Source organism: Haemaphysalis longicornis, unplaced genomic scaffold (assembly GCF_048455015.1).
Source record: "Haemaphysalis longicornis isolate Haplotype H1 unplaced genomic scaffold, Haemaphysalis longicornis Haplotype H1 scaffold_9, whole genome shotgun sequence".
In the NCBI taxonomy this organism is placed as follows: domain Eukaryota; kingdom Metazoa; phylum Arthropoda; class Arachnida; order Ixodida; family Ixodidae; genus Haemaphysalis; species Haemaphysalis longicornis.
In genome coordinates, this window is record NW_027526460.1 from 161,772,709 (window position 1) to 161,798,714 (window position 26,006).

The 26,006-nt window shown below is 46.8% G+C and overlaps 1 protein-coding gene across 1 annotated transcript in view; it reads left to right on the forward strand.

Moving 5' to 3' along the window:
- Nucleotides 1-9,917: 9,917 nt before the first annotated feature.
- Nucleotides 9,918-26,006, forward strand: part of LOC144153532 (uncharacterized) — a 34,276-nt gene continuing 18,187 nt past the window's right edge. Inside the window, exons 1-6 of the mRNA XM_077685159.1 lie at nt 9,918-10,011; nt 10,288-10,317; nt 11,218-11,259; nt 12,474-12,578; nt 14,122-14,336; nt 17,647-17,750. Of these exons, the coding sequence (XP_077541285.1) occupies nt 9,918-10,011; nt 10,288-10,317; nt 11,218-11,259; nt 12,474-12,578; nt 14,122-14,336; nt 17,647-17,750 (590 nt within the window). The remainder of the gene's footprint in view (nt 10,012-10,287; nt 10,318-11,217; nt 11,260-12,473; nt 12,579-14,121; nt 14,337-17,646; nt 17,751-26,006) is intronic.

A 26,006-nucleotide genomic window follows, 5' to 3' on the forward strand; every position in this document is an offset into this window, starting at 1 on the left:
AGTAGGGCAATCGACTTTTGCTATTGTCATTTTTTTTAAGGGGGGGGGGGTGGAAGGGCAGCCGAGCGGCACATTTTTCGCTTGGGATTTTAAAATACCGGGTATTTTCAACACACTGCGTTCCACGGAGAGTTCTACTCAGTAATATCCCAGCTAGACAAAAAGTGAACATGAGACAATCGTTTATATTTGAAAGCAAGGTCTGTATGAAGTTGGGCAGAAAAGGGTAAGGGCTATTGTCCCAGTTGAGTCCATGCAGTCTGTAATAATAATGCTAACGAGTCTGTAACTTCTTGTACACTAAATGTGAGACGAAATTCAGAGATTTCTGCATGGGCAGAATCAACTTCTAAACATGTATTCAAGTATGCAATTGAAACAAAGCTTCTGCGCAATGCTGTTTGGGCTTTGTTTTTTTTTTCTTTTTGACACACTTCCGCCGTACAAAATTAGTTAGCTATGAGGTACATAAAGGTTGTTCAGCAGGTGAATATATTCTGCTTCCGCGTGCGTGCCTTACTTTTGAGCCAGTTAGAAGTTCATATTAGGTCATTTCGGGGCATTCAACGCTCCTAATCTTTTCGAATGTTTTGACAGTTGGCGAATGATTTACAAAGACCGTTGTAACCGAGCTATAGTAATTTCCAGAAGGAGCAATGCGGCTGAACTTGGTACATTTCAGCTGTTATAAAAATTATTGTTGTCAAAATTAATACGGAGTGCTGCACTACCGCGGGCCTCATCGCCTGTGTAGCGTTGGCGCGTTAAACCTCATAATAGAGAGTTTAAGTATAGCGTTTTCAGCTATACGCAAAGTGTTACCGCTCTCTATTTCCATGCGTCGGTTGCACTGCGCATTCGCAGTACGCGAAGTTGTTTTTGCGTTTACGGGCCGTAAAACGAACGCCCGCTATTCCAGCGCAGTAGCGTGAGTGCGCTACGGCCCTTGCGTGTGGCAGTATTTACAACATGGAGGCAGGTAGAGCGAGGCACCAAAACGTTTCCGTTCCCCTGTGGGCAGTTCTCTGCGTCTTATAGAACAAGTTACGTGCTCCTGTATTCTTAAATAGCTCCCGTGGTTTGATCATTGCTACCGCCGTGATGCTATCGTGGCATCGCTGACTGCCCGAACAAAGCTCCGGCAGGCCGGCGTCGGATGGTGTGTGTGTGCTGTTGACGAGTTGCCTTCACGGTGGAAGACGACGGTGTGCTCCCGAGGGTGGACTGTGCTTGCTATGTTCGTAATCAGTAATTACTAGCGACGACTCAACTCAGTGTGTGTGGTTAAAAGCCTTCTCGGCTTGCACCAGGGTGAAGTGACTTGCCGTTCGACCCCGCAAATCGAATGAATTGAGTGCGATATTTCCGACGGGCTGGAGGCAGAAGATCGCATTTTATTTTTGTGCTTGGGCGTCGAATTGCAAACAGTTACGTATATATGTCGCGTGCGTTCGAAACGGATTTTCGCAATGTTTACGAGTCAAATAAAATGTATACGTGAAACCCAGTCCTTTGGGTCTGCACGTTGTGTGCTATCGCCAAAACAAGTAACCTTGAGCCTTCAATGCTTCCACTACAGAGTGTGATTAAGTATTCTAGTTCACTATACTGATTATGTAGGAGAATATTTCTGTCATGTTGTGCACATTTTGCATTCAGAACTAACGGGAAGGCGTTTGGATACGCCGGTTGGGAAGTCGCCCAAAATTCCGGGTGCTCGTTCGGCCAGATGAGTGTGGCTTCGCATTCGGTTCAACATATAGCGCCATCAGTGCTAGCGTGCCGCAAGGCAAAACCGGCTAAATGTTGCACTAAAACTCCCTGCACGGTTCCGACGTAGCGTGCCACAAAAAGGTAACATTTAACGTACGCAAAGTAACAAAGCGCTACTCTAAAGCTCTCAATGCAATCAATGTATAATGATGTCCTCCGTTTTCGTTTTCAGCGCCAGGATCCGGAGATCGACACGAAGATACTCCTCCCGACGACCACCAGACAAGCACAGGTGGGAATTTATCATTTCGTTGTTTTCACGGTCTTATATTGCTACAGTTTACTTGCCTGCTTCTCTCACGATGCCGGAGTGATTTTCGAAGGCGATTCTCAACCCGATGGCTTGAACTTGTTTTCAAATTTGAAATGCCACTTCCTTGAGTACGCAGTTCGATGGGTGTTTTAATCCCTGAGAAACACATGGGGGCACTTTCAGGAAGGGATACATAACCGACCATCGCCTTCCGAAGGAGTTATCAGCGCACATAAAGCACACAAAAAGTATGACGAGGGTTCGGCATGGAGGTGAACAACAAAAACACTCATGTGTCGAGATTTCAGCGCACGTTAAAGATACCCAGGCGGCCAGAATTAAACCGGAGACCTCCAATGCGGCGTACCTCATAGTCCGGATCTAGCTTCGGCGCCGTGTTAAATCCCATAATCAAAATGAAGCACCGAGGCCAAAATCTCGATTTTTTTGGAGGAAAATCAAGCCCAAGAGAATAAACATACGCCTGCACACCCACACACACCCACACGCACAGCGAGAGAGAGGCAGAGAGAGAGGGGAGCGGACACTCGACGTACAGAATATTTGGCAGAATTAAAACACACTAGTCTGCGATGATCCTTTGCCCAGGTGATTAGACCAAGGTATGGCGGTTACATAATCGCTATAAATCATAAATGCCTAAAAATTATTGATATACTTTGTATCAAATACGAACAATAATTGCCTTCTACGGTCACGTTACCAATTATGGTGATACGCGCACGGATATGATTAACAGCCGACACCCCCCATTTGATACACGGCAGTACAGACAGTCGAGTTCTTGTATCAACTCACCTCGAGTCATTCAAATGCTTTTTTGTGCTTGTTGTTCAAAATGTACGGGAGACAGTCTTTAGTGGTTAAAGAGCACAGAGCTTTCGGTTTTTTTTTTGATTTTGTTTTTTGTGAAACACATGCTCAGGTATACCCCTGATCATAGGTCGTCAGACTCGCTCATGAGTGCACTCACATAACCCCCCCCCCCCACTTACCGCTCATGAGTGAGTGGTAACTGAGTCTCGCAATTGTTTTGTACTCGCGAGTGTGTGTGCGAGAAAGTGCGAGCCCCAGTGCAGTGGACTCGGCCACAAACCGCGAGTGCGAGCGCCACTTGTGGCAAGCCCCACTCACTACTCGCAAGTGCTAGAGAAACTCGCAGGGAGCCCCGCTCACCACTCGCGAGTGCACTCGCGCGACTCGCGCCATTTCCGGGGCTTACCGCGGTGAGCGCCACTGTTGCGCTTGTACACGCTGTTTGCTATTCGTCGCAGGAGCCGTTTGCTGTGTCGGTTGTTAATGGCTGGGTCGCTTTTATCCTAGGAAATATGTCGTCACTGAGCTCCTGATATGGGGCACCCTAGAATTAAATCTCTGCTGGCGTGTTGATGTAGGAGTATGATTTGGATGGACTAGTGACGCCGTAATGCACTGATGCTCTTCCGTTTCATGAGTCATGGAGGGCCTGCTGCACACACTCGCGTGTGAGGGAAGACGACGAGTAGTGAGCGTGAGCACAAGTGAGTGCCAGTGGTGACGGTGAGCAGTGAGCGTGAGCGCCAGTGAGTGCGAGTAGTCACGACGAATGGTGAGCGTGAGTGCGAGTGGGTGCCAGCGGTGGAGGGCGCGTAGTGAGGTGAGTGCGCGTGAGTGCGTGAGGGAAAATATATTTTCCTGTGCGAGTGTGACTGAGTGGTGTCCAGTTTTTTCAAGGTATGCCCCTGATTTAAAGCAAGCCGAAAGTACACCGTACTACTTTCACAGGGTCACTCTTATTAAAAAATTGTCAGTTACAGAAGATCAAACAAAGACGATTTTATTGTCTTTCCACGAACCCGGCTGTTTTCTGCCTGCGTAAATGGTGGTAGTTAGAGTTATAGTTAGAGTTAGTGTTAGAATTCTAAGGATTTCTAAGGAGTTATGGAGAGTTCTAGCCCTTTCACTGCCGGGTGTTTCTGGTCGTGAGGCACCCCCAGTGTCGGTTTGGTTTCCGGAATATTAGGAAGGAGCATAGGTATTTATTTGATTATGATAGCGACCGCAACATAACGCGTCGAAAGGAGAGAGCGTGGGTAAGAAATCGCCTTTCTCTCACATATTTTGTTTGCTGTGCACGCTTCCTAGGCGACGACCCCACCGTTTCAACATCAGAACCTAACGCTGTGGAACTCACACCCCTTCCTTTGATAACAAACGCTCAGAATGCGAATCCGAGCTCGGGTCGCATTGTGATCAGAATCGGTAGAATCATCGTTCCTGTACGCAGTCAATGGCCCCGCGCGATCAGCCATCCGATAGTAACCGCGCGCACGGAGGGAGCACGTTCAGCCCCCCGGACAACGCACAGAAATGACGCGTTGCCAAATCATGATGGCAGATTTTGATAAAAAGGGGATACAACATTGATACAAGAATTTCGTTTGCTGGTGACAGCGGCAAGTGAGGGCACGGTGAGGGAGTGAAAGCCGCAATTGAGTCATGTTTCCGTCTATTGGAGAGTAAAAGGCCCTCTGGGCTAACCTGGCACGATGTAGCAGACGCGGAAAGAGCATAAAAAAAAACTTAGAAACGTGCTGCGGATGCGAGAACCTTTGCACCCTTACGGGATCGTACGCGTTCCGAATGATCACTCATCCCGACAGAGTACAGCGCGCGGAGCGACCATGCCCGCCAGCAACGAATGGATTCCGCAGATGGCGGGAACAGTCCAGGCGCGCCAGCGTTGCCCTATAGCGCGAATTTTTGAACACACAATGGAGAATGTACCGGTACGTCAGTTACACTACGGAGGGGAAATGCGGAAACGTAACGGTACGTCAGAGATATCGAAAGGGCTAGAGTTGTCATTAGAGTTCTAAGAACTCTAACGGCGGTAGTTATAGAGTTCTTAGATGTTCGGGAGCCTTAAGCTTGCTTTTGTGGGTGGGTGTTTTCGACCACTTCCGACAGCATAGCTTTTAAGTTTGTCGTTATTTGATCGTGCATGCATGTTGGCACAAAAACTTTCGGCTGCTTTCGCAATAGTCAGGTTTCATTTTGCAGAATCCCAGTCGGAGGAACGTAAGTGCTTCTGGGCTGTTTCATCACATTTGCTTGGTTTTTGCAGCATCTAAGCGAATAATAATAAAAAAAGACAGGTCATCTCCTGTTGCAAATATTTCGAAATTGCTTCACATTGCGTGCATAGGACTTTCTTAACATGCCTGTTCCCGAATTATTTTCCAGATTCAAGGTAAGTTCAACTTTCTAACACTATCTTGAGGATTAATATATTTTGCAGGTGTATTAGTAGCAAATTTGAGCGTATTCTTCTCATTCGGCGCTGTACTCATTGTATACTGCGCTGGTCTTCGGCGTAATTGGGGATTGTTGCGCACGTGGCTAATCTAAGAGCTGATGATGGACGGGCTAAAAAATGTACAGCATTGGTCGGAATGTCCCCGTCGACGGCGACTTACGCCGAATGTCCGAGAATTTGACCCCAAAGAACCTATGCGGCAAAGATTTCTTCTTTTGCAACGAACCTCGCAATGTTTTTATAACACACGTTCAAAGAATCATCAAAGGCATACCACAAGGCTATGTGGGAATTTTTAAACCTTGGTGACATGCCCGGTGCCCGGGAAGTACTTAAGCTGTACATAACTTGCGCGGTAAAATCTAAGCTTGACCAAGTTATAAAATGGACAAAAGCACTCGGCAGAACTTGGGCCTATCCATGCGGCTGTTGTAAGAGCGAAATCATCATACCTGCAGATATACGTATTGTTCATTTCCTGAATGCTAGAGACAATGGGGCTGAGAAAAAATAATTTTAGCAGTTGTGCAAAACTACTGGAATACAATTCATGACACTGGGCGAATAGAAGGCACGAACGAAGCACGGCGGACTATGTGTATTCAGCAAAGATGATTACAATACCCTGTAAAAAATTTGCGCAACTTGCACTGGTGGCGCAAGTATGGAAAAACCGCAGAGCTGGTTGTCGACCTAGCTTATCCCCACACTTACAGCGGGTTCCAGGAGAGAGGGAATAGCCGGACCCACCCCAGCCCTGCAAAGCTCTTTTGGACGGCAGTGTAATGCAAAGACCATCAACGCATGTAAAGTTCTCTATTCAGTAGCAACCGTCGTCATCCCTTTCGTCGTCGTCTTCCGACGCCTGAGCTGCGTCGGGCAATATCCTTTTGTAGAGCGTCCTCACCTCAGGTAGACCTCTACATGATCGTCAGCTCATCCGGTGGCTTTATCCAAGCGTGAATTGTGAAGGAATAGCGGCGCGGCGGACCCGTGGTGCGCCGTTCACTATACGATGACGACGACGAAGGCAAGGGCTCCTTATGCGACGCAAGCGCACGCGCAAGCCTCGACTATGCCAGGCGGTCGCCATGAGGACGCGCCTATGCGGACAAGGTTTTCTGTCTATGCCGGCCAGATTTGTGCCGGAATAAACAGCTCTGCTGTTAAAGTGCGCGCCAAGCCATCCTGTGGAGGCCGTTGGCAAGCGAAGCTTTATACACAACCTACCACGGCCGACTACAGGCCGCTTGCGTTAATCACACGTTACACTCTACCTTTAACACGTTCTTTAATATTTCACTCCAGGACAACGTTAAGAACAATGTTATGATTGGTGTGATACACACTCGGACGTAGCGTTTTCACCGAAGTTATATTCTTCTTGAACGTTAAGTCAATGCACGTTCCACGGTTGGTGGTCGGTTATTTGGTATCGGCGTTGCACACGAGTGCAAACTCTTCCGAGGATGAAATAGACGAGCCACTGCTTTTGCCGCTTCGCATTGTCGGAGTCAAAGGGACCGACGACGATCATGGGCGTAGCGCGGTTATCGGTATACAGTGCGTTCGCATTTCGGGCTTGGGTGGGTTCGGCGCAATTTGGCAGTGTAAATGGCATCTCTTGTAGTGACGGTGCACACGTCGCCACGGCCAGCCTATTGGTCCGACCTTTCAAGCGTACGCGTCTGGATGTCGTTGCTAACATCATCCCTCACGTATATTGCAACGCAGAACGCGGCCGACCGGCCTCTCGACTCGCAGCCGCTTTTTACTAAGCCCAGTGCATGCCAACGCGCGCACACGGCCGCTACATCTACCGTGGGTGTAGCGCACAGCGGCGCGAGAGGTCGCATGACTCTATCAGGTGTCATTCCATCAGCTTGAACGCAGTGGGTAAACCGCAGCTGTGCTCGGTGTGTACAGCCTGTCTCCCCCGTCACCGCGTGCTCTCGTAGCGCAATGGGTAAGAAAACGGGTACTCACTCCATTTCTCCATTCAGTCCAGGTTCGATTCTTGGCGGTGGCAAATATTTTCTCTTATTTGTGCACTGGAGTTTTCTGTTGACGCCGACGGTCACGACTGAACCCTGGGCTGGTAGTTAAAAGCCTTGCTTTGAAAAGTCGGAGAAATTTCACGACAGGTACATAGACTGATAGACTGATAGACAGGTAGACGATATACTGATTAGAAAAAAGACGGGAAGGAAGGTGCAACAAAAGCAGCAAACTGTTTCCCGCGCAGGTTTCTGAAACTATTCCCATGCACTCTAAACTTTACCTTGATTTCGCGATCAACTTTCATTCCTTCACAGTGAATACCAATGACCTTGGAATGCATGCAAAAGAAAGCCTGTTCTTGGAGACCTGGATAAATGAAGCCATTTTTCCAATGCTTTCGTTCCCGCCGCGGTGGCTAAGTGGCTGAGGCGCTGTGCTACTGAGCACGAAGACGCGGGTTCGATTCCCGGCCTCGGCGGCCGCTTTTCTAATGGAGGCGAAAAGCAAAAACGCCCGTGTGTACGAGATTTCAACGCCCGTTAAAGATCCCGGAGTGGTCAAAATTAATCCGGGATATGGCGCGCCTCATAGCCTGCGTTGAGTCAGCGCGTTAAACCCTACAATCAATCAATCCAATGTTTTCGTAAAATGGTTTTACTCAATCAACCCCATCATAAATGCACAGTCGTTACCTGCAGGGACGTTATCCGGACGGCCATAGCTGAATAGCACGGCGAGAACGGCCCTATACGTTAACAATTTTTGTTTGTTTTCGTGCTGCCTCAGATTTATTTAGTCGAGTTTCATCTCACCTGACCAAAGAAAAGTAATGCTTATTTTTCAGTTACACAGCCATTGTAACGTAATTAGCAGGCTAAAAACAGAAAAAAAACAACAGGATACTCTTAACGATGACCGCACACACCGCTCTACCGGTAGTTGGAAGCAGAAAAAGCCTTTTTTAGCTGGAGGATAAACATAGTAAATCATGATACCAGCTGCGAGGAAAAGAACAACATTTTCTAATCACCATACCCGCGCCCCCCCCCCCCCCAATCCAAGAAAAAAACGCCACCGGTAAACTTGTCCTGCTAATTCCTCCATAGTTGTTGCTCGAAACAGTCGAGCCTCGTGCAGTTAGCAGCTAAAAATGTATTCTAATACAAGTACTGTCGAATCAATAACTATTGTTCGTGTTTGCATACGTTGTAATTTTATCATTCAAGGTAGCTTCACTGATCTTTTGTGCACTCCGATGGCCACTGACGCAAAAAATGTTTTGCGGAATTTTCGTGAATGTGAAGGGTGCGCGCGGGACGACTGTATGACAAGGTGCGTAATTTTGTAAACTTTTATCACCAGTACGCAAGACAAGACCACCAGCCCTTGGGCGGAGCGAACGCCCAAGGAAACAACGCTGCCAACAAAATGGCAGTTAAGCAAATTCATCCAGACAGCTGATGTGAGGTCAAGGGACAAAATATTGTTCGTGGAATCTCGGCAAAAGGCATACCAAAGGATACGCCTCTTATTGCGCGAGCAATCGATAAAGACGTGTCGAAAAAAATTTCTCGTCGCTCCGTCAACGCGGCTAGCGTTGATTCGTCGACGCAGAGAGAGAGAGCGACAGAAATGAGAGAGGGAGCTACGTTCCAGAGTGGATAGCGAGATGCCCAAGGAGACATCCGTCGGAGCGCGGCTGGCCACTCGCCCGTGCCGACCCGCTGCTTCGGGCGCGCGGAGTCTCGACGAGTACAGTGACTCACTCCCGCCAATGCTTGTACGCCTCGTACTGCGTCGCAGTGTAGAGGTTCGAATCCCTTTTGATGTTGATTTATTTTTTTTTTCGAGGCCATTTTTCATGGGAGCCTTCAGTACTCCACGAGCGAGTTGGCAGGCTGCGTGCAGAGCGACACTGGCCACTTCTTGTTGGTGTGGGTTGACATCTGCACCGACAGGCATAGTGCCGAATGATTAGCCGACTGCCTCTTACTACACAGAAACAATCCAGCCTAGTTCCAAAGGTGGGGGCGAAGCACCTCGCAGTTGAGCGTCTCCGATCACGCTGAGGGCGTTCCGCCAGTGCATGCGCCTCGGCTAGTGGACGTTACGACTCTAATCGGTGCTGGCAAGCCTATCTGACTCATTATACAGCCGCCGCATTAGAAAAGATATCGCGAATGCCCAACCAACGATAACGTCAGACGACAATTACGCACGTTGCACAGAAGCAAAACCGAAACTGGTTTGAGCTACAACAATCTTCGACATCGCCAATATCCCCGCAACAAGAGTACGCGTTACTATGCTGTAGTTGTTGCGGCCGCAACAAATGTCGCAAGAAATTTTTCTATCAGACTGTTATCAAATATTAGTTTAACGACCCAATAAACGATGAAAAGTGTGTTCATTTGAGCCCGTGTATGCAGTGCAAACAAAATCAGAAGTTTGACAAATTCACTTCAGTGTCCCTTTACCAAGCTGGCCAAACAAAGTCACCGAGCGACGCGTCGCGTCACCCTTCCCATCAGCACCCGCGGCGGGGTAAATTCGTGGTGGATGGTGCCCGTCATGGTGCTGGGCGCATGCGCGGGGCTCCTGCTGCTGGCGGTGGCTGCCCTGGGAACCACGTACACCTACCGCATGGTCATCGCGCGACTCGCAGGTAACGAGTGCCTCTACCGCCTAATTCGCACTCCTCGTGCGATTTTGTTAAACCGCGGTTTGACTGCATGAGTAAAGTAGACTGGAGCAAAGCAGAGAGGGTCTGTATCCTTCCACATTGCTTTTTATTATGTGGCAAATTACTAGAACTGGTTTCGGAAATCTACAACACCTGTTCTTTTCCTGTTAATTTCACGCGTTAACCGCCTTGCTTTAATACTAGTGAGGGTTTAAAGCTTTCAATGCATAGACCTAATCTCACTATTTTTCTCGCCAGCTGCTGAAAGAGCTGCCAACAACCACATTGGTAAGCGAAGGGTCGCCGTTCTTTTCATTTGTCAGCTTTTTCATCGTCGAAATGTATATTTACGCAAAAATGCTTGGGTAAGCATTGCCACGCTACACGGGAGAATAACCAGCGTTTGTCACTGTCTTCTAAACATTGTGTGAGTTGAGTTCGGACGTGTTAACGCGAACACGACCACAGAGCAGTGTGTTTGGTGCTTGCGACAACAACCTTTAGCGAACTGTGCACGATGGAAAACCCAATTTTACGCGACTGTTTGAAATTTACCCCTCGCGTTCCTACGTGAAAAAAGAAATGTGAACATTTTTTTGGCGTGGGAGGCGAGCATGTATTTGAGAGGGGTGGGTGGGGTTCAGCGAAATACAACATGGCAATGCGGAGAGTGGAATATTATTCACAGTAAGTATTTGGTGCTGTACGCCCATGCTTATCTTTTCAAATGAACTGTTCATAATTTGTGTCAGCATTAGCCTCAAAAGGTAGAGGCCATTCCGTATTTTTTTTAAACCGTTAAAAATCTGATTATTATAACACGCTAAAACTAAGGAACAATTCACCCTCGAAACATCTGTGAAATTTCTGCACCACAGGTAAGTTGTAAAATACACTTCAAATATGCTCTGATTTTATCGTCCGTTCACCCGTCTATTTAAAAACAATTTTCATCCAATGGTCTAAATAAAAACAATGATATAGGTACGAACAGGTTATGTTTACATTTACTGAATTATGGCCCTCCGGTGTGAACCCTAATCAATTTTCGTTTTACTATGGATTATGATATGGTGAGCTGTCCACTTTTTTCATGTACTGCCACGCACATTGTAGGAGTAAGCCTTCTCTGGATCGTATTCTGTGTATAATTAAGGCCAACTTCCATCATTCTTTTTCTGCTTTCAGGAGAATTCGGGAATCTAAGCGCCTTCCTCACAGAAGACGACGGTACGTCACTATTTTCCCCATTTCTGTTCGCTTTAAAATATAATTAGATAAGCCGGAGTTCCGGTTAGGTAGTAAACTGTTCCCCACGAAATATTGTTCGCCAGGCAAAAACAAAACAGCAAACTGTTTACGCCTGGAAGGCTCCGTGGTTCCATTACACTACAATAGCTTAAATAGGCAATAATAGAAAAATATAACTTTGTTCAATTTGAAAGAACAAGCCTTTGCTAACTCAATCAGCGCTATTGTAGCAATGAAAGACGTTTGTTTAAACTCAAAAACTTCGAGAAGTATTGAATAACTTTCAAATTTCGCGCCAGTGTTACGTAGTATGGGACAGCGACAAAAACATAATTATCACTGTGAAAACTGCCCGTTAGCATTCAAGTAATACGGTCGACGTGACCTACAAGCCCCGATACAGTCACCCAGTCATATTTTATGGCGGTGGCTCAGGCTGCCGACCGTACAAACAAGAATCGGTGACGTCAGAGAAAAGTGGCCAGAAAATGGGTGGCGAAACCTACTGCTTAATCTGTTCTGCTCAATACCAAGGTCACTGTTTAAAGTTTTCGATGAAGTAAGCATCGTCGTTATCGGGACAAAGCAGTCTTTTTAATGAACCAAACATGTATTTTGTCTGCACGGCCCATATAACAATGGCAGGAAGTCAGCAACCCCCTTAGTGGTCATAAGATGTAGTCAAGTGAGGAGGCCAGCGGCTTGCTTACGGCTCCCACACCACCAACCCGGTGGGCGGCCTCGTTTCGGAAAGGCGAAGCCATGGCACTCCTGCCAGGCCCCGAGTACAGCGACGACCGAGACGACGTGGTCGAGGACGGAGTCACTGGACCCAGGCCCCGGCTGTGGTGCTTTCTCGGCCGCCTCGACCCACGGCCACGCACCCCCGCCGGCTCTGTCAGGAAGGGCAGCAGCAGCAGCGCCCCGACCCGGGCCAGCATCGCGCCCAGGGGACTCTGCTCGGCCCTCGTCTACCAGGGGGTTAGGCTTGTCTGGCGAGATGGTCAGGCCAGCATCGACGTCAACCATCCCTGTGAGTTTACAGAAGTAGATCGGCTCGTATGTTTTAAGGCCCTCATTATGCCTGGAAAGCGTCCAATAATATATGCTTGTGCAGATGGTAAATGTTTATGATACAAGAAAGCTCCGCGAATAAATTGTACGTGTATAAACTGAGTAATTGTCCATGACAGCGAACGAGGAGGACCTCCAGCGCCTGGCGGCGCGGCGAGATGTGGACCCCCTGCTAGAAGTTCACATTCACGTTGCTGGCAGCCAGCATCAGCCGCCAACGTCAGGTATGACCGTACGACGGCTGCCATCACGCGGCTAGGTCGTACTAAAGTTAACGCCATTACCCGTGCTCTGCTTCTGACTTCGTTGTCACAGGCTACGACGCACGCTTTTTGCAAGCAAGAATATGTACGCTCGTATGGAGGACCATCCGCACCATCATTATCCTACTGTTGTCATCATCATAATGACAACTAACATGATGAGATGAAATGAGAGCAGGATACGACCCACCCTCGTAAGAAGCAATGGTGGTTGATTCAGCTCCTTATGCATAAGAGTCGTGATGGACTCCGTCTTCTAAAACCACCATTTAAATTGACGTGGATGGAATCACAAACGAGCAGCTTAACCACAAATACACACGTAGAAAAGTCGTTTACAGAATTCTCTTCAAAACTTTTAACCTATGCACGAACGTCCACGCATCTGTTTAACCTAAGCCCACTCAGCGTCATCGGTTTTCACCAAACTGATCCACGAAAAAACAAACATCATTCCCTGCAATTCCAACCCTTAACTGTGGTATCAAAATTGCGTGTTTTGTGTTAACACGTCAATTCGTCGCTTTACACACGCTATCCGAGCGGAGGTAGCTTCGCATGCTACACTACTGTCTAAACTCCAGGTGAAGTTGAGCAACAGGGGAGGGCAGGCAGAACCCTCTTAACCTTCAACGTAATTTGCAGTGAAGCTAGCACATACTGGGTCAGTTTTTTAACTGCGAAACTGTTTTCGGTCGACCCTTTATGGTACGAAGCTCGGAAACGCTTGCGCAGCGATGTGGAGAGAGAATAGCCGCCGATGGGGCGAGCAACACCAACGACGCATACAGCGAGTGAAATGAACCTTCGAACGAGACGGTTACATAGGTAAAGATTTCCAGAACTACTAAATCGGTGGGTACTTGTACTTGTACTTGTCAACATAGTACGTGTCAACATTGTACTTGTACTTGTCAACATTGTTGAGCGAAAAGAAAATAATAAGCGCATTTTTAAGCAACAGATCAATACATTAGTGATGTTTGCGTTATTCTTGGACACCTATACTTGCTTTGTGTGAGAGCAAACAAAAAATACGCCCTGAAAATACCGAAAGCGCTTGGGGCGCTCCCTCGCGGCAGTGTTTCTAGTTCAAAAGTAACAAAAGCTTACAGTATATGGCGCGAGTAGTGGAACACGGGAAAAATCAATTGGCGCGATGAAATCAATCGATCTTGTGGCTTTGAGAAGCTCTAGGAAGCTTAGGCGATTAGAAAAGACAAGGCAGTATGGCTGTTAACATCAGCGTTTGAGACATCGATTCAGGAAAGTTGGGCTATATTTTGTGGTTTGTCCTCAGTTCAAGATGATTCCAGCAATCGTACACTTGAACGGGAGCTCAAAAGCACACTTTCCCGCTTAAGCATCACGTACCTCCGTACCTGAAGTGATGTTGAGTACGATCTCAACGCGCTTTAAACCTTTTGTACCAATGTTGCCACATGACGTGTTTTGCGCACCAGGCGAAATCCCCTCCAGATTTTCTTCGGTCCGTTTTGCGCAGAGACGTCTCCAGCCGACGCCGGCAGCAACGCTTCGGCGCCCTCTGCGACCAGGGAGGCGCTGCGATCGCTCCTCCATTCTCCGCAGGGAACCACCGAGGTCTTCGCCATGCGCTCCGCCCGTTGGCTGGCAACGCACCATTTGGACGGCCTTGTGCTCGAGTTGGGCTACGCCGTCAGCGGCGCCGCGCCTGAACTCGTCACGCGTCTCGCCGAGGTGAGGCGCCACTGTACGGCGATACCGTGTGCCAGTCTCGAATAGACCTTATGCAAAAGTTCCGCCATCTACCGGGAGAAAAACGAAACGAGCCCGCGACGCCATGTTGGGGGAAGGCGGTCGTGGGATTACTGGGTATGGAGCGTATGGGAGGCTTTCGGGGCTTGGCGATCCTTAAGCCCAACAAAATGAGCAACGAGTGATCTGTGATCTGTTGCCCACATTTGCGAGCGACTTCGTCAATACGCATTATGCATCGAAAAAACAGTCAGGGCGGCACCGGCAGGGAAGCTTTTGGAGGCTGTCGCGTTTCTTCTCCTTTTTTTTTTGGATGTGAGAACGCGAACATTGAAAGTACATCCGTGTTAGTTCACATCCTGCGGGTTTCTCAGGAGGTCATTCCTGAAACGCTTCGAGCCGATGCGGGCTGCCCCGAGGTTGAAATGGGGGAGGGGGGCACTCCGCGATATAGCTATGCGCGAAGGGTCCTCTGGGACGCAGATGAAACCTACAAAAAAAATAATAAACTGCATACCTTGCATTTTTTAACAGCGGGGCTGTTGTAGCTGACCGTAATGTATAGCACGTAACCTGTGTGGCGTGTAACGCGTTAAACATTGCCAATATATTACCAATATTTGCCAATTAATATTTAATCTAGCAATACATTGCCGAGCACTGGTGACCGCTTGCCTCGCGGCGACCGCTGAGCATCCCGAGCACACGCAAAGACTTTCGCAAAAAAAAAAAAAGAAACTGCGAAAACCCTAAAGAGCGAGAAAATTCCGAGCGCTCGTGAGCGCGTGTCTCCCGGCGACAGCTGAGCGTCTGCTTCTCGCGCCCTGGACAACAAAACGGGATGCACACTACCGGTTAGAAAATTCCGCTCGAATAATTTGATCTTGGGAAAATAGGCTCCGGTCGAACAGCAGGCGACGAGCGGTAAATGACCGATACACGGTTTACTACGTACGTACTTGCGCTACTCATGGCGCTACGTGAAGGTTGCAACTCTCGCGGATCCCTTATTTCCTGTAACGTTTGGCAAATGAAATAATGCGTAGTACTTCCATAAAAGCGCAGCGAACGTCCGGAATAAAAAGAAAACACGGGCGCGCAATGAACGAACGACAGACTCAAAACTCATCTCGATAAAGTACGAGCTGACTGATGCAGTGCGCCTTAACTACCAGCAGGCAGGAGTGCTCGGCGGCAAATACAGGGCTAGAAAATATCTAACTTTGGCACCTTTTTAGTCCTGCACATATTATTCGTTTCGTGACTATTCATGCGATCTAGCTATAATATTACTGCGCTAAGAAGTCGACACACGCAAGCGACATCACGCAGGGCTTGAATCACGCTTCCGTTGAGAAATAAAAAAAAAGATGTGTACGCTTTTTCTGTGGTCGTCCTCGTATCATCTTTGTGCACAGCAAGTTACACGGCAGTACTTATGCATCTTGGATAACGATATATGCCTACGTGCGCATCGCTAACCCCGGCCTATCATGTATACTGCGGTATCCGGAGATCTGGGAATCCTCCAACATGACGGAAGCGCACGCGGTTCCCGCGAGAGGGCGCCAGTCTTTGCATAAGATCTATACGCGGCAGCATGACACCGCTACGCGCAACCGTCGGCCTCCTGCGCAGCATCTTGTCTTCCGAACAGAGGTGCCCATGCACACATGCTTGTTGCTCGAGCGTCGTTAGTTGTGTACTACTTAAAGCACCCGCACTGCCATCTTTCGTTAAATTCAAAGAGTCTGGACATCAGCACCCTGCCGTAGATGAGAACAGAGGCACTGACGCGGTTTCAATCCCGGCCACGGTGGCCGCTTTTTATATAGAGGGGAAAAGCGAAAACGCCGGTGTGTTGTGATCTTAACGCACTTTAAACATCCCCAGTTGGTCAAAATTTAACTGGAGCCCTACGCTACGCTGCGCATCATAGCCCAAGTGTAGCCCCGGCATGTGAAACCCCCGAAGTATGAATTTTTAATAAAAGGGATAGTAATAAGAGTCGAAACCACCAATGTATTCTAGTGCGAGACATTCTGTGATAACGTCATGAAAACAAGAGGGGTGAGCATAATCCTTAGCCCATCATCGAGACACAAAGACCCTAATCTGTCGATTGAAGGTCTGGAAGTTGGCCAATCATACCACGCCAAAAAGGGGAAGGAGGAACGTATGCAGCATTGTGGTTATTGTTCCCTATTTTCGCTTGGTGTTACGAATTGACAGCGTCATTCAAGTCACCAATCAGTTTGCAGTTTGCCAGAAGCGGTGGATGCAGGAGCCAGATGCTCGGTCTGAGAAGTTAGCGCACACCGTAGGGCTCCTGTTCGGGCATTTAAATACTTAGTACTGCCGCATTGGGGACAGCCTCTGTCCATCGCAAGATGCCTAAAGCCACCACCCGTTAGATATCTTTCCCATGGCTGTTTCCTTGTGCGTCCCTCAGCCGTCACAGATCAGTTGAGGCACCGGAGCCACTTCAGATTTCCGGATGGCATCGTCTTATCGAGTCAGCATGGATATGGCTAACAGAACATGCTTCAAGAAATCTACTCACAGCTTTCAGTTCTAGTATTAACGATGAACAGAAAGAAATGGAAAGTAATGTTTAACAAACACGTCTAGAAAAAATTCAAGGTAGGTTTGATGTACTAGAAATAGAGACTAAAATCGTCTACTGCAAGTTCTCAGAGCTGATCCAGGTCACGAAAAGAGACCCAGAGAATTGTTATGGGTTGGCCTGCAAAAGCTGAAAATGTTCAGCAATTAGTTGTTTAGCTCGATATAAAGACTAGTATACGTGTGTGCATTACCGATCATCATAAACGGGCATGAAACTTGCGGATTTACTATTAAAACTCAAGCAATACTTTGGCCAGCCCAAATAACCACGGACAGAGAAATGATAGGGGGTAACACTTAGGTATAATGAAGCAGCGTCATGGATACGACAACAGATTCAGGGGGAATTCATCTTAGCTCAAATGAAGAAAAAACTGCGGGGTAACGTGGGTGTCGGACAACGGGTGAACTATCCGTTTCACGTAACGGCTAGCGAGGGGTTGGGAACGAAATAGCAAAAAGCAACGAGTTCGATGGAGGAACGAGGTAGGAAGTTTGGGGTCCAGGAATGGATTCGCAAAACGTTCGACGAAGGGCGTTTGAAGCCTTTGGGCGACGCCCCCGTCCTGTAAGAGGCATGTAGAACCTGTAATTGCTGATGTTGATTTTGATGGTGGGAATGGCAAGGATGTATTACACACCGTCACGTTCGGCGCATGCGCAGATCAGCCACCGCCAACTGGGCCGCATGGGCAAGTCTTTCACGCTTGTGCTTCCGGAGTCGAACGCGCTCTTCGCGCAGTATGACCTCGACGCCCTGCTCACCACGTACGTTGCCTGTCACGGCTTTCCAACCTTGGGCGCCAGCATTTCTTCACACAGTGGGGGTATCCAGAGAGTGGTCAATCACCCTTTCCGCCTCCCTACTGGTCGAGCACCTCGCAATTATCACAACCAGGTCTATAGCCCGTGCCTTATCCATCTCCCCTCGTCGCCATGCTCCATGTATCAACCGTGCCGGCCCGGCCATTCCACGAGGTCCTTGAGCATCCGCCACTGTCTCGGCGTACATTGAGCAAGAACACTAAATTCGAACGACCCAGAAAAAATATGAATGTTCAGATTGCAAACTAAATGTGCGATCGTAGGAGATAACGGCAAGCCTTGCTATCTTTCGTCTCATATCCTTGTCGGTGGTAATATTTATGATCTTATTGACACCTCTGCATTTGCATTTTCACCTGTGTTTCACACATTTTTCCTTTTCACTTCGATTATACGGCAGCGACGTCTAGTGGAGACAAAGGCTCTTTCGCAAATTTCTATTCAGAGCATTATGCAATCACGCGGAAAGGAAATGTAAAACTTTTTTAGCCCAACTGCGTACGGCCTCAAGGGTCGATGAGACGCTTCCGTTACCGCGTGGTCTACCAGAACATTTTGATCGTCACGGTCGGAGCTTATGTAGAACACACTAAACTTTTTTACACCCTTTTTGGCCGAAAAGGGTGTAAAAACCTTGTCCCATGGCTAACACCTTTAAAAGGTGTTTTCGCCAAAAAAGGGTGTACGGACGAAAAAAGGGTGTAAGAACAAAAAAAGGTGTTGAGGATGCTCAACACCCTTAAAGGGTGGTGAGGACGCTCAACACCCTAAATAAAGGGTGTTGAGCATCCTCACACGTTTTTTAAAGGTGATGGCACGCGCAGTACCATGGTGTTGCGCATGTCATCACCATCGCCTTGGAGGCTTGCGACCTGTCACCATGGTGTCCTAATGCAATTCATGGCGACAGGTGTATGTCTGGAGGCTGTGTAAGTAAATGAAATGCAACAATTTATGACTAATGGCACAATTTTAAGTTATATATACAGTGATCCCTCGTGACATCAAACTCGGATATCTTGAAATATCGGTTAACTTGACATGACACACAAAAAAACGTAGTAGTCTGAACCAAAAAAGAAGAAATAATAGAACTTCCCAATTTCATGCACGTGACGATCACAACGTTGGTGCACTAGAGGGACCACTGAAAACTGTTATCAGTGTGCTCACTACACATTAGCATTCAATTGATACAACTAGACAGAACTGGACCCCCACTACAATTGCAATCATGTTTTCTGGTGGTAGCTTCCAAAAACAATATCCCATGTGATGTGCACCCGTAGAGAACTTGTATTGGTATTTGTCGTCACAACTTTTTTAAAAGGCAGACAACCACATTTATAAGTTCTATTGACCATAAATTGCACAATTTCTTTTGTGTCAAAAATCTTGAGACTCAAGCCGAATGAAACCACGTTTTCCGAACAAACTTTTACAATCGACAGTAAATGTTGCAACACAAAAAAAGAAACAAGAATGTTTGCAAAATTCTGTGCATGAATCCTGAGACTAAAACTAATTCACAACCATAAACTATGATTGAGGTGTCTATTAATAAACATTTTGGCAACTTCTCTTAAAACTTTACAGCTAAGCACATACCAAATATTAAGATACAAGCAATTATGAACTTCCTTCCCTCCGAATGCAATGAGGTGGATACAGCAGTCTGAACTATAAAGAACATTTATCTTTGACCCATCCTATAGCCGGTATTCATTGAAAAGTTTAGCTGTCAATTTCTTCGTTTGGCAACACTGAAATAGCCACGAACATGGCTGATCGCACGGCTCGTGCCACTGCGGCCGCACGCCGAAGAAAAATATAACACCGACGTGCGTCGCCTGCTCCGTTTCAACCGATTCTCAACAGTGGTGTCATCAAAGTTGTTATTAAAAGCACTCGCGTTGGAGTCAAGGCATTACTTTGCGTTCGGCGGGCTAGAGCTTGGAATGTCCAAACCATATCATGCGCTTAGCACAGACAAGTACCGCCAGAATCCAAGCACACCCTTTAGGGTGCTTGGATTCTTTCGCCGCAGGAGCACCCTTTTCTGCCCAAAATATCATAGGTAGGAGCTTTTCCTGCAAAAGCACCCACCTAAAGGGGTACAAAAAGGGTGCATCATCCTCGGTTCACAAATGGCGCTGCAGGTGTGCAGCCACATATGGCACAGTATGACACACAATTACGGTATGAAACATTCGTGCTTTCCCAGCTCCGTTCTATGAGACATTCCATTAAAGCTCAATGTCAGCTGATAATTTACTTGAACTTTCTGACCCACCGATTTTTGAAACATCCATTTATAAAGTCTAATATTACAGCCAAATCGCAGTACAGAAGTTTTATCATTAGAGGATGTTGATTATTCGAAACGGTGTTAAAAATTCAATTTTATGTTCATTTTGCTAAACTGCAGCGCACATCCTTCGAGCTTCACTGCACAGCATAAACGTGTTATGCAGTGAAAGCAAGAAGGCGTGCAACAAATCAACTGCACAAAAGTTCTTCGAACCTTAAAACCCTTGGCTTCTCAGCATTTCATCAAACTTCCAATCACGGTAGCTACTCGCAATGTTTAGTGCCTTATTCTTGAGCTGAGCAGAAAAGCTCAATATTAAGGCAGACCAAATACAATATGTATACTTCCCTACGTACTGTGGCTTTATTCTACCCATAAAAGTTGGGTCCCCACTGCCACTTATTTTATTTTACATTATTCTTGTTGCTTCATGAAAAATGACCCCACATAGCAATACCAAGAACTGTAAACATCACAGAACAATGCATATGAGTTCCCTGGTTGAAATGTGATGACATTGTTGTTATAGCAGTATTTTATCATGAGTCTAGCTTGTGCATGGTGCCTTGCATTATGTCCCTGCTGGTGGATGTGGGGTCATTTTTCGATGTTGCAAATGAAAAGCCAACAGCCAGTGCCCATTAGTTTCGTCTAGTATTACAAGGTGCGTCATGGGAACCATCAAACCCGTCTATAGCCCTTTTAAGAGTTGACTAGAAGTAAAATCAGCAATATTATCAATAAAACGTTACGATCTTTTTTATTAGCAGCTTTACTGTTGCTAGTTGCTATATTTACGTTTTTTCTGCTTTTCTTAATGACATTTTTGTTTCGCTGAGAAGGTGCATAACCAATGAAAGCTTTTCTGTAAACCTTTGGTAGCTATGCAATTGTTAGAAAATATTTTACTAAATAAGGCAGCTTAAACTTAGAATACTTGCATTTAGAAACATTAAAATCAATTTAAATTGATCATACATTTCTGGCTGTTTTTACACAAAGCTGCACATGGGATATTAAGTGCACCGCGAGGAGGGCTCTGGATTAGCTTTGGCAACTTTGGGATATTTATTGTGGACTTAAATCTCCACACATGGGCATTTTCACTTTCTGCCTCCACCAGGAAAATGGCCACCAATTTAGAGAGCTATTCTTACTAGTATTTGATGTACATTTTAAAATAATCTCAAGTATTATAGCCACAAAATTATTCTCTACAACAGCACCCAGCGGGTGCTGTTATAGAGAGATTGTGCACTACACCAGACAATGTACTACACTGTCGAGAGCTTTGACATCTACAAAGCAAGCTAATACTGGTAAAATGTTTCATACCATAATTACTGTGTGTTCAAAGCTCACGTGTGAAGTACAGATACTGGTGCTTCAGCAAGAACCGAGGATGAGCACCCTTCCTGGTTCTGAAAAAAAATAAACATGGAAAAATGCTTTAGGCAGGATTAAGAAACAGGGTTGAAAGAAAGTGAGCAAGCAATTCTTTCAAAATATGCAAAGCAATGCAAACAAATATTTATTTCAACTTCATGTCTACAAAAGACAATCTCATTAAGGCTGGTAATGGGGTCTTGGGTAAAAAAAGAGCAGAGAGCACTTATATAAATGCTACAGGGAACCTTCAAGACAAAAATTGCTTTAGCACTTAAACTAATCGCTGTTGAACAAATTCATGAAAATTGAATGGATGAAAAACCAGCGGTAAACACAGGACACAGTTAAAAGAGAACAACAGGACAAGCTTATCCCGTCGTTCTCTTCCGTACCCTGTGTTTTCCACTGGTTTTTCATCCATTCAAACATGTACCAACTAGCGCAGTTCGATGCCTTGGTATCATAAAAAGACGAATTGTCACTCCTTACAGACAGTTGAAAAAAAAGAAAGTATAAAGCAGGTGACAAAATTAAAATGACAGCAGATTGGTTAACTTTTAATTTTAAGTGATAATATAAAAAATAATGGCATGAATGAAAGTGAGCAGCAACCACAGGACCATGATGCTAGGCCAACATTCCACTTTGAAGCAAAATATCCGCTTTCAACGCCACATCGGCCAAACATGCAATGCGGCAACCCTTTAGGCCCACAAAAACTTCCATAATCTTTAAAAAAGCTACAATTTAGTTGAGAAAAACTGACCACAACAAATTGGAATTGACAACTAGATACAGTTGTCACACCAAAGCAAGCCGGCGAAAGATGAACAGATATCTAGCTGTACTACCCCCTATTTGTGCCCTAGCCTCTGATCCGCTGCAGCAAACAAAAAAATTGTTTATATGTAGAACTATGGCTCTTGGTCAAACATAGACAGTTCTAATGAAGGAGCCAAGTAGGTTCCGAAACGTTGGGAACACTTCGGATAAAGTCCTTGGTTAGAGTATTATATTTGTTTCCATCAAACACAAAAAAAAATGCATGGTAAAGCGCTAACATTAACTTTGTCTACTGCAGTTCCTTCATGCTGACATCACTACAGGAACCAAAAATACAATACAGTGCATTAAAGGGGCCATTCGGACAACATAGAAGTTCGCTTCGTTCGAAATATTTCCTGTTTTATAGTGCCCCACCGCTTCAGCAAATGATGCTGCATTCACTGAGAAATTAATTTAGGTTAAAAGTCTGATTCTCCCACCATATCGTGTGTTTTTGGGATGTCAGCAATGAAGCCATAAGTGCATGTAATCAAACAAACTACTGCGTCACTCGGGTCTGCAGCCTTGCTAGCCATCAGTCCTCCCAGGTGGAGCTACCATACTCATCCACAAACAGTTGTTTGCCATTGCTTTGTTTTTGACCGCGTCTGCACCTGGCTTGTTTTCGTTACTGTAGAAAGTAATGGTTTTGTGAAACATGGGGTATCCTCGACAAACAGGGTCACGTAAGACAACATCGCCTATGCCAATCGGCCAGGGCCGTGCAAGCCAACTACAAAGCGGCGGAGTGCTGTGCAGCTAAAACAAGCATAGTGCACGCCGTACCAACAGCAGTGCGCATCGGTACTTGTATGTGTACGCGTATTTTCGTAACTTTGATTGTTTACTGCCCCATTTTTACTGCTGTAAAATGAATATGCATTACATTTAAGTGCAAATAGCTCATTCGGCATGCTTATAAGGCCTGCCCAATTTGCGTTTGCTTTTGCCGGCCTCAGCCAATCGCACAGCTGGGGACATATGAGATCATAGGTACTGCTGTGGGAAATGAGCTAGTGGGTCGCATGGCCATTCCCTTTTTCCTAATTATATAGCTTATTCGAGTGAAGTACAGCTAAAAATGGTGTCAGTATGATTCTAACGAGGCAATCTGTCGAATGAATCAAACTTGTGTGTTGTCTGCATGGCCCCTCTAAGCAAAGACAAGGCAGCCAATTTTTTTATTTAGGCTGCCTTCATGCACACAGTACGGGACTCCTGACATATTTACAGTTGCAATAAAAATCAGAAATAGAACGAATATACATTGAACACTCCACAATGTCCAAAAACAAAGGAATAATGTGCGAGTGAGCTACCTAAAACACTGCGACAGAAGATCATATACATCAAGGCAACTAATAAAAACCATGGCTAGTGCATAGCCACTACGCAGCTCATTTGTTAAGAGCTTATGTGCGTCCCCACAAGTTGGGTGTGTAAACCCACTGACACCTAGCAGAGTCCAAGGTTCGACGAAAACTCGTCAGGGGAGGGTGATTCATTGATGAAATACAAGCAGGCACTCGCCTGGTCAAAAACAAATAAATAAAGACGCCTTGGGGCCCCTACTGGCCCCTTGTTCACAATGAAGAGGGGGTGAAAGGTCGCGACTATCTATAGGTTCGGTGGCACAGATTGCGCATGTATATCTCGGGGAGATTACCCCGCTACCGGTTAATCGTGTTTTTAGTTGGTTGAATATGCTCTGATCCTAAAAGTAGTCGTGTTGACAGGCGCTTCTCTGATGCGATTATGCTTGCGGAATCCTAATCGATGGAGTGGTCAGTAGCCAGGTGATGATCCGCCGAAGCAATTCAACTTGCATTGCCTTTTTTGACATCGTTCTGGTGCTATTGAATTCTTTTAAAAATTTCCAGTTTCACCTATGTAGGATTAAAAACGAAAAAGAGACGCCGACCAGTCCAAACAAAACGTACTGACGTTTGGGCTTCCAGCACGGAAGCCTTGTTCACAATACATGCATCACCAGAAGTGGGTCGTTTAAGTGGGCTTAAATAATCGCTGCAAAGAGCGTGCGTAGATCGGGTTTAGATTTCCGTCGTTACGATTGACTGTGTTAGATGTGGTCTGAATGATTAGTGATTCCAGATGTAGCCGTGATGCTGTCACTTTTTCTGTAGCGACGATTCTTGCATTGTACCAATCAATCTTGTGGTCATTCACGACGCCGTGTTCGGCTAAAGCATTGTTGCGGACGCTTTTATTCTTTACGTCACGTGCGTACTGCTGCAGACGATTCTTATACTTTCCTGATTCCCCGATATACACGCCACTGCAGTCTGCACAAGGTATCTCGTATACCACACCGGGGAGGCGCTCCTTGGGCAAGCGGTCCTTGACTCTCACGAGCTCATGGCGCATCTTTTTGGCTGGAACGTGGGCCACCTGCACGTCATATTCCCGTAGGATACGTGCCAAACATTCACTTGTTCCTGGAAGGTAGGGCACAGGAGCTCGCTTCATCGGGGCAGGAGGCACGTCCAGTTGTCCCCGTCGGGTCAGTTGGCGTTCCGTTGCGTTTTTAAAGTGGCTAGGGTAACCGCAGCTAGCCAGGTCGTCCCGTACCTTTGCCGTGTCCACCGCCGCATCCTCGGGCTTCGAGCACAATCTTTTCGCACGCTGCAGTAGCGTGCTAACAACAGCCGTCTTGCAGGAAGCGGGGTGCACGGAGTTGAAGTTCAGGTAGCGGCCTGTGTGCGTTTCCTTGCGGTACACGCTGAAACGTAGCCTCTGGCCCTGCCGAGACACGAGGACGTCCAGGAAGGGAAGTTTGCCATCGGCCCCCTCTTCTGACGTGAACTGAATGGCACGTTCCATACTGTTGAGGTGGGCCAGCAAGCTGTTCGCCGCGTCTTTCTGAACGACGCCGAAACAATCGTCGACATAATGCAAGAACACTTTTGGTTGAGGGGCAAAGGAGGCTAGCGCGCGTGCTTCCAGCGCTTCCATAGTCAGGTTCGCCGCCGTGACCGAAATAGCGGCACCCATTGGAGTCTCCTGCCTTTGCTTGTAAAAATGGCCTATAAAGACGAAGTACGTATTGTTGAGGCAAAAATCTAGAAGCCTACGTAGTTCTGGCACATCCATCGGTGATCTCTTGGGCAACGTCTGATCAGCCGTTAGAGCAGCGGTGCATAGGTTGACAGCCAGGTCAATCGGAATGCTCGTGAAAAGGGACTTCACGTCGAAGGACACCATCAAGTCGTCTTTCTCGATCACAGTGTTGCGAGTCTTCTCGACAAAATCGAAAGAATTACGAATGTGAGTGGTCCCTTTACCGACGAGCGGCGCCAGAACTTGGTGCAGGAACTTCGACAGGTGGCCCTGCACCAAGTTCTGGCTCCGCTCGTCGGTAAAGGGACCACTCACATTCGTAATTCTTTCGATTTTGTCGATAAGACTCACAACACCGTGATCGTGAAAGACGACTTGATGGTGTCCTTCGACGTGAAGTCCCTTTTCACGAGCATTCCGATTGACCTGGCTGTCAACCTATGCACCGCTGCTCTCAAGGCTGATCAGACGTTGCCCAAGAGATCACCGATGGATGTGCCAGAACTACGTAGGCTTCTAGATTTTTGCCTCAACAATACGTACTTCGTATTTATAGGCCATTTTTACAAGCAAAGGCAGGAGACTCCAATGGGTGC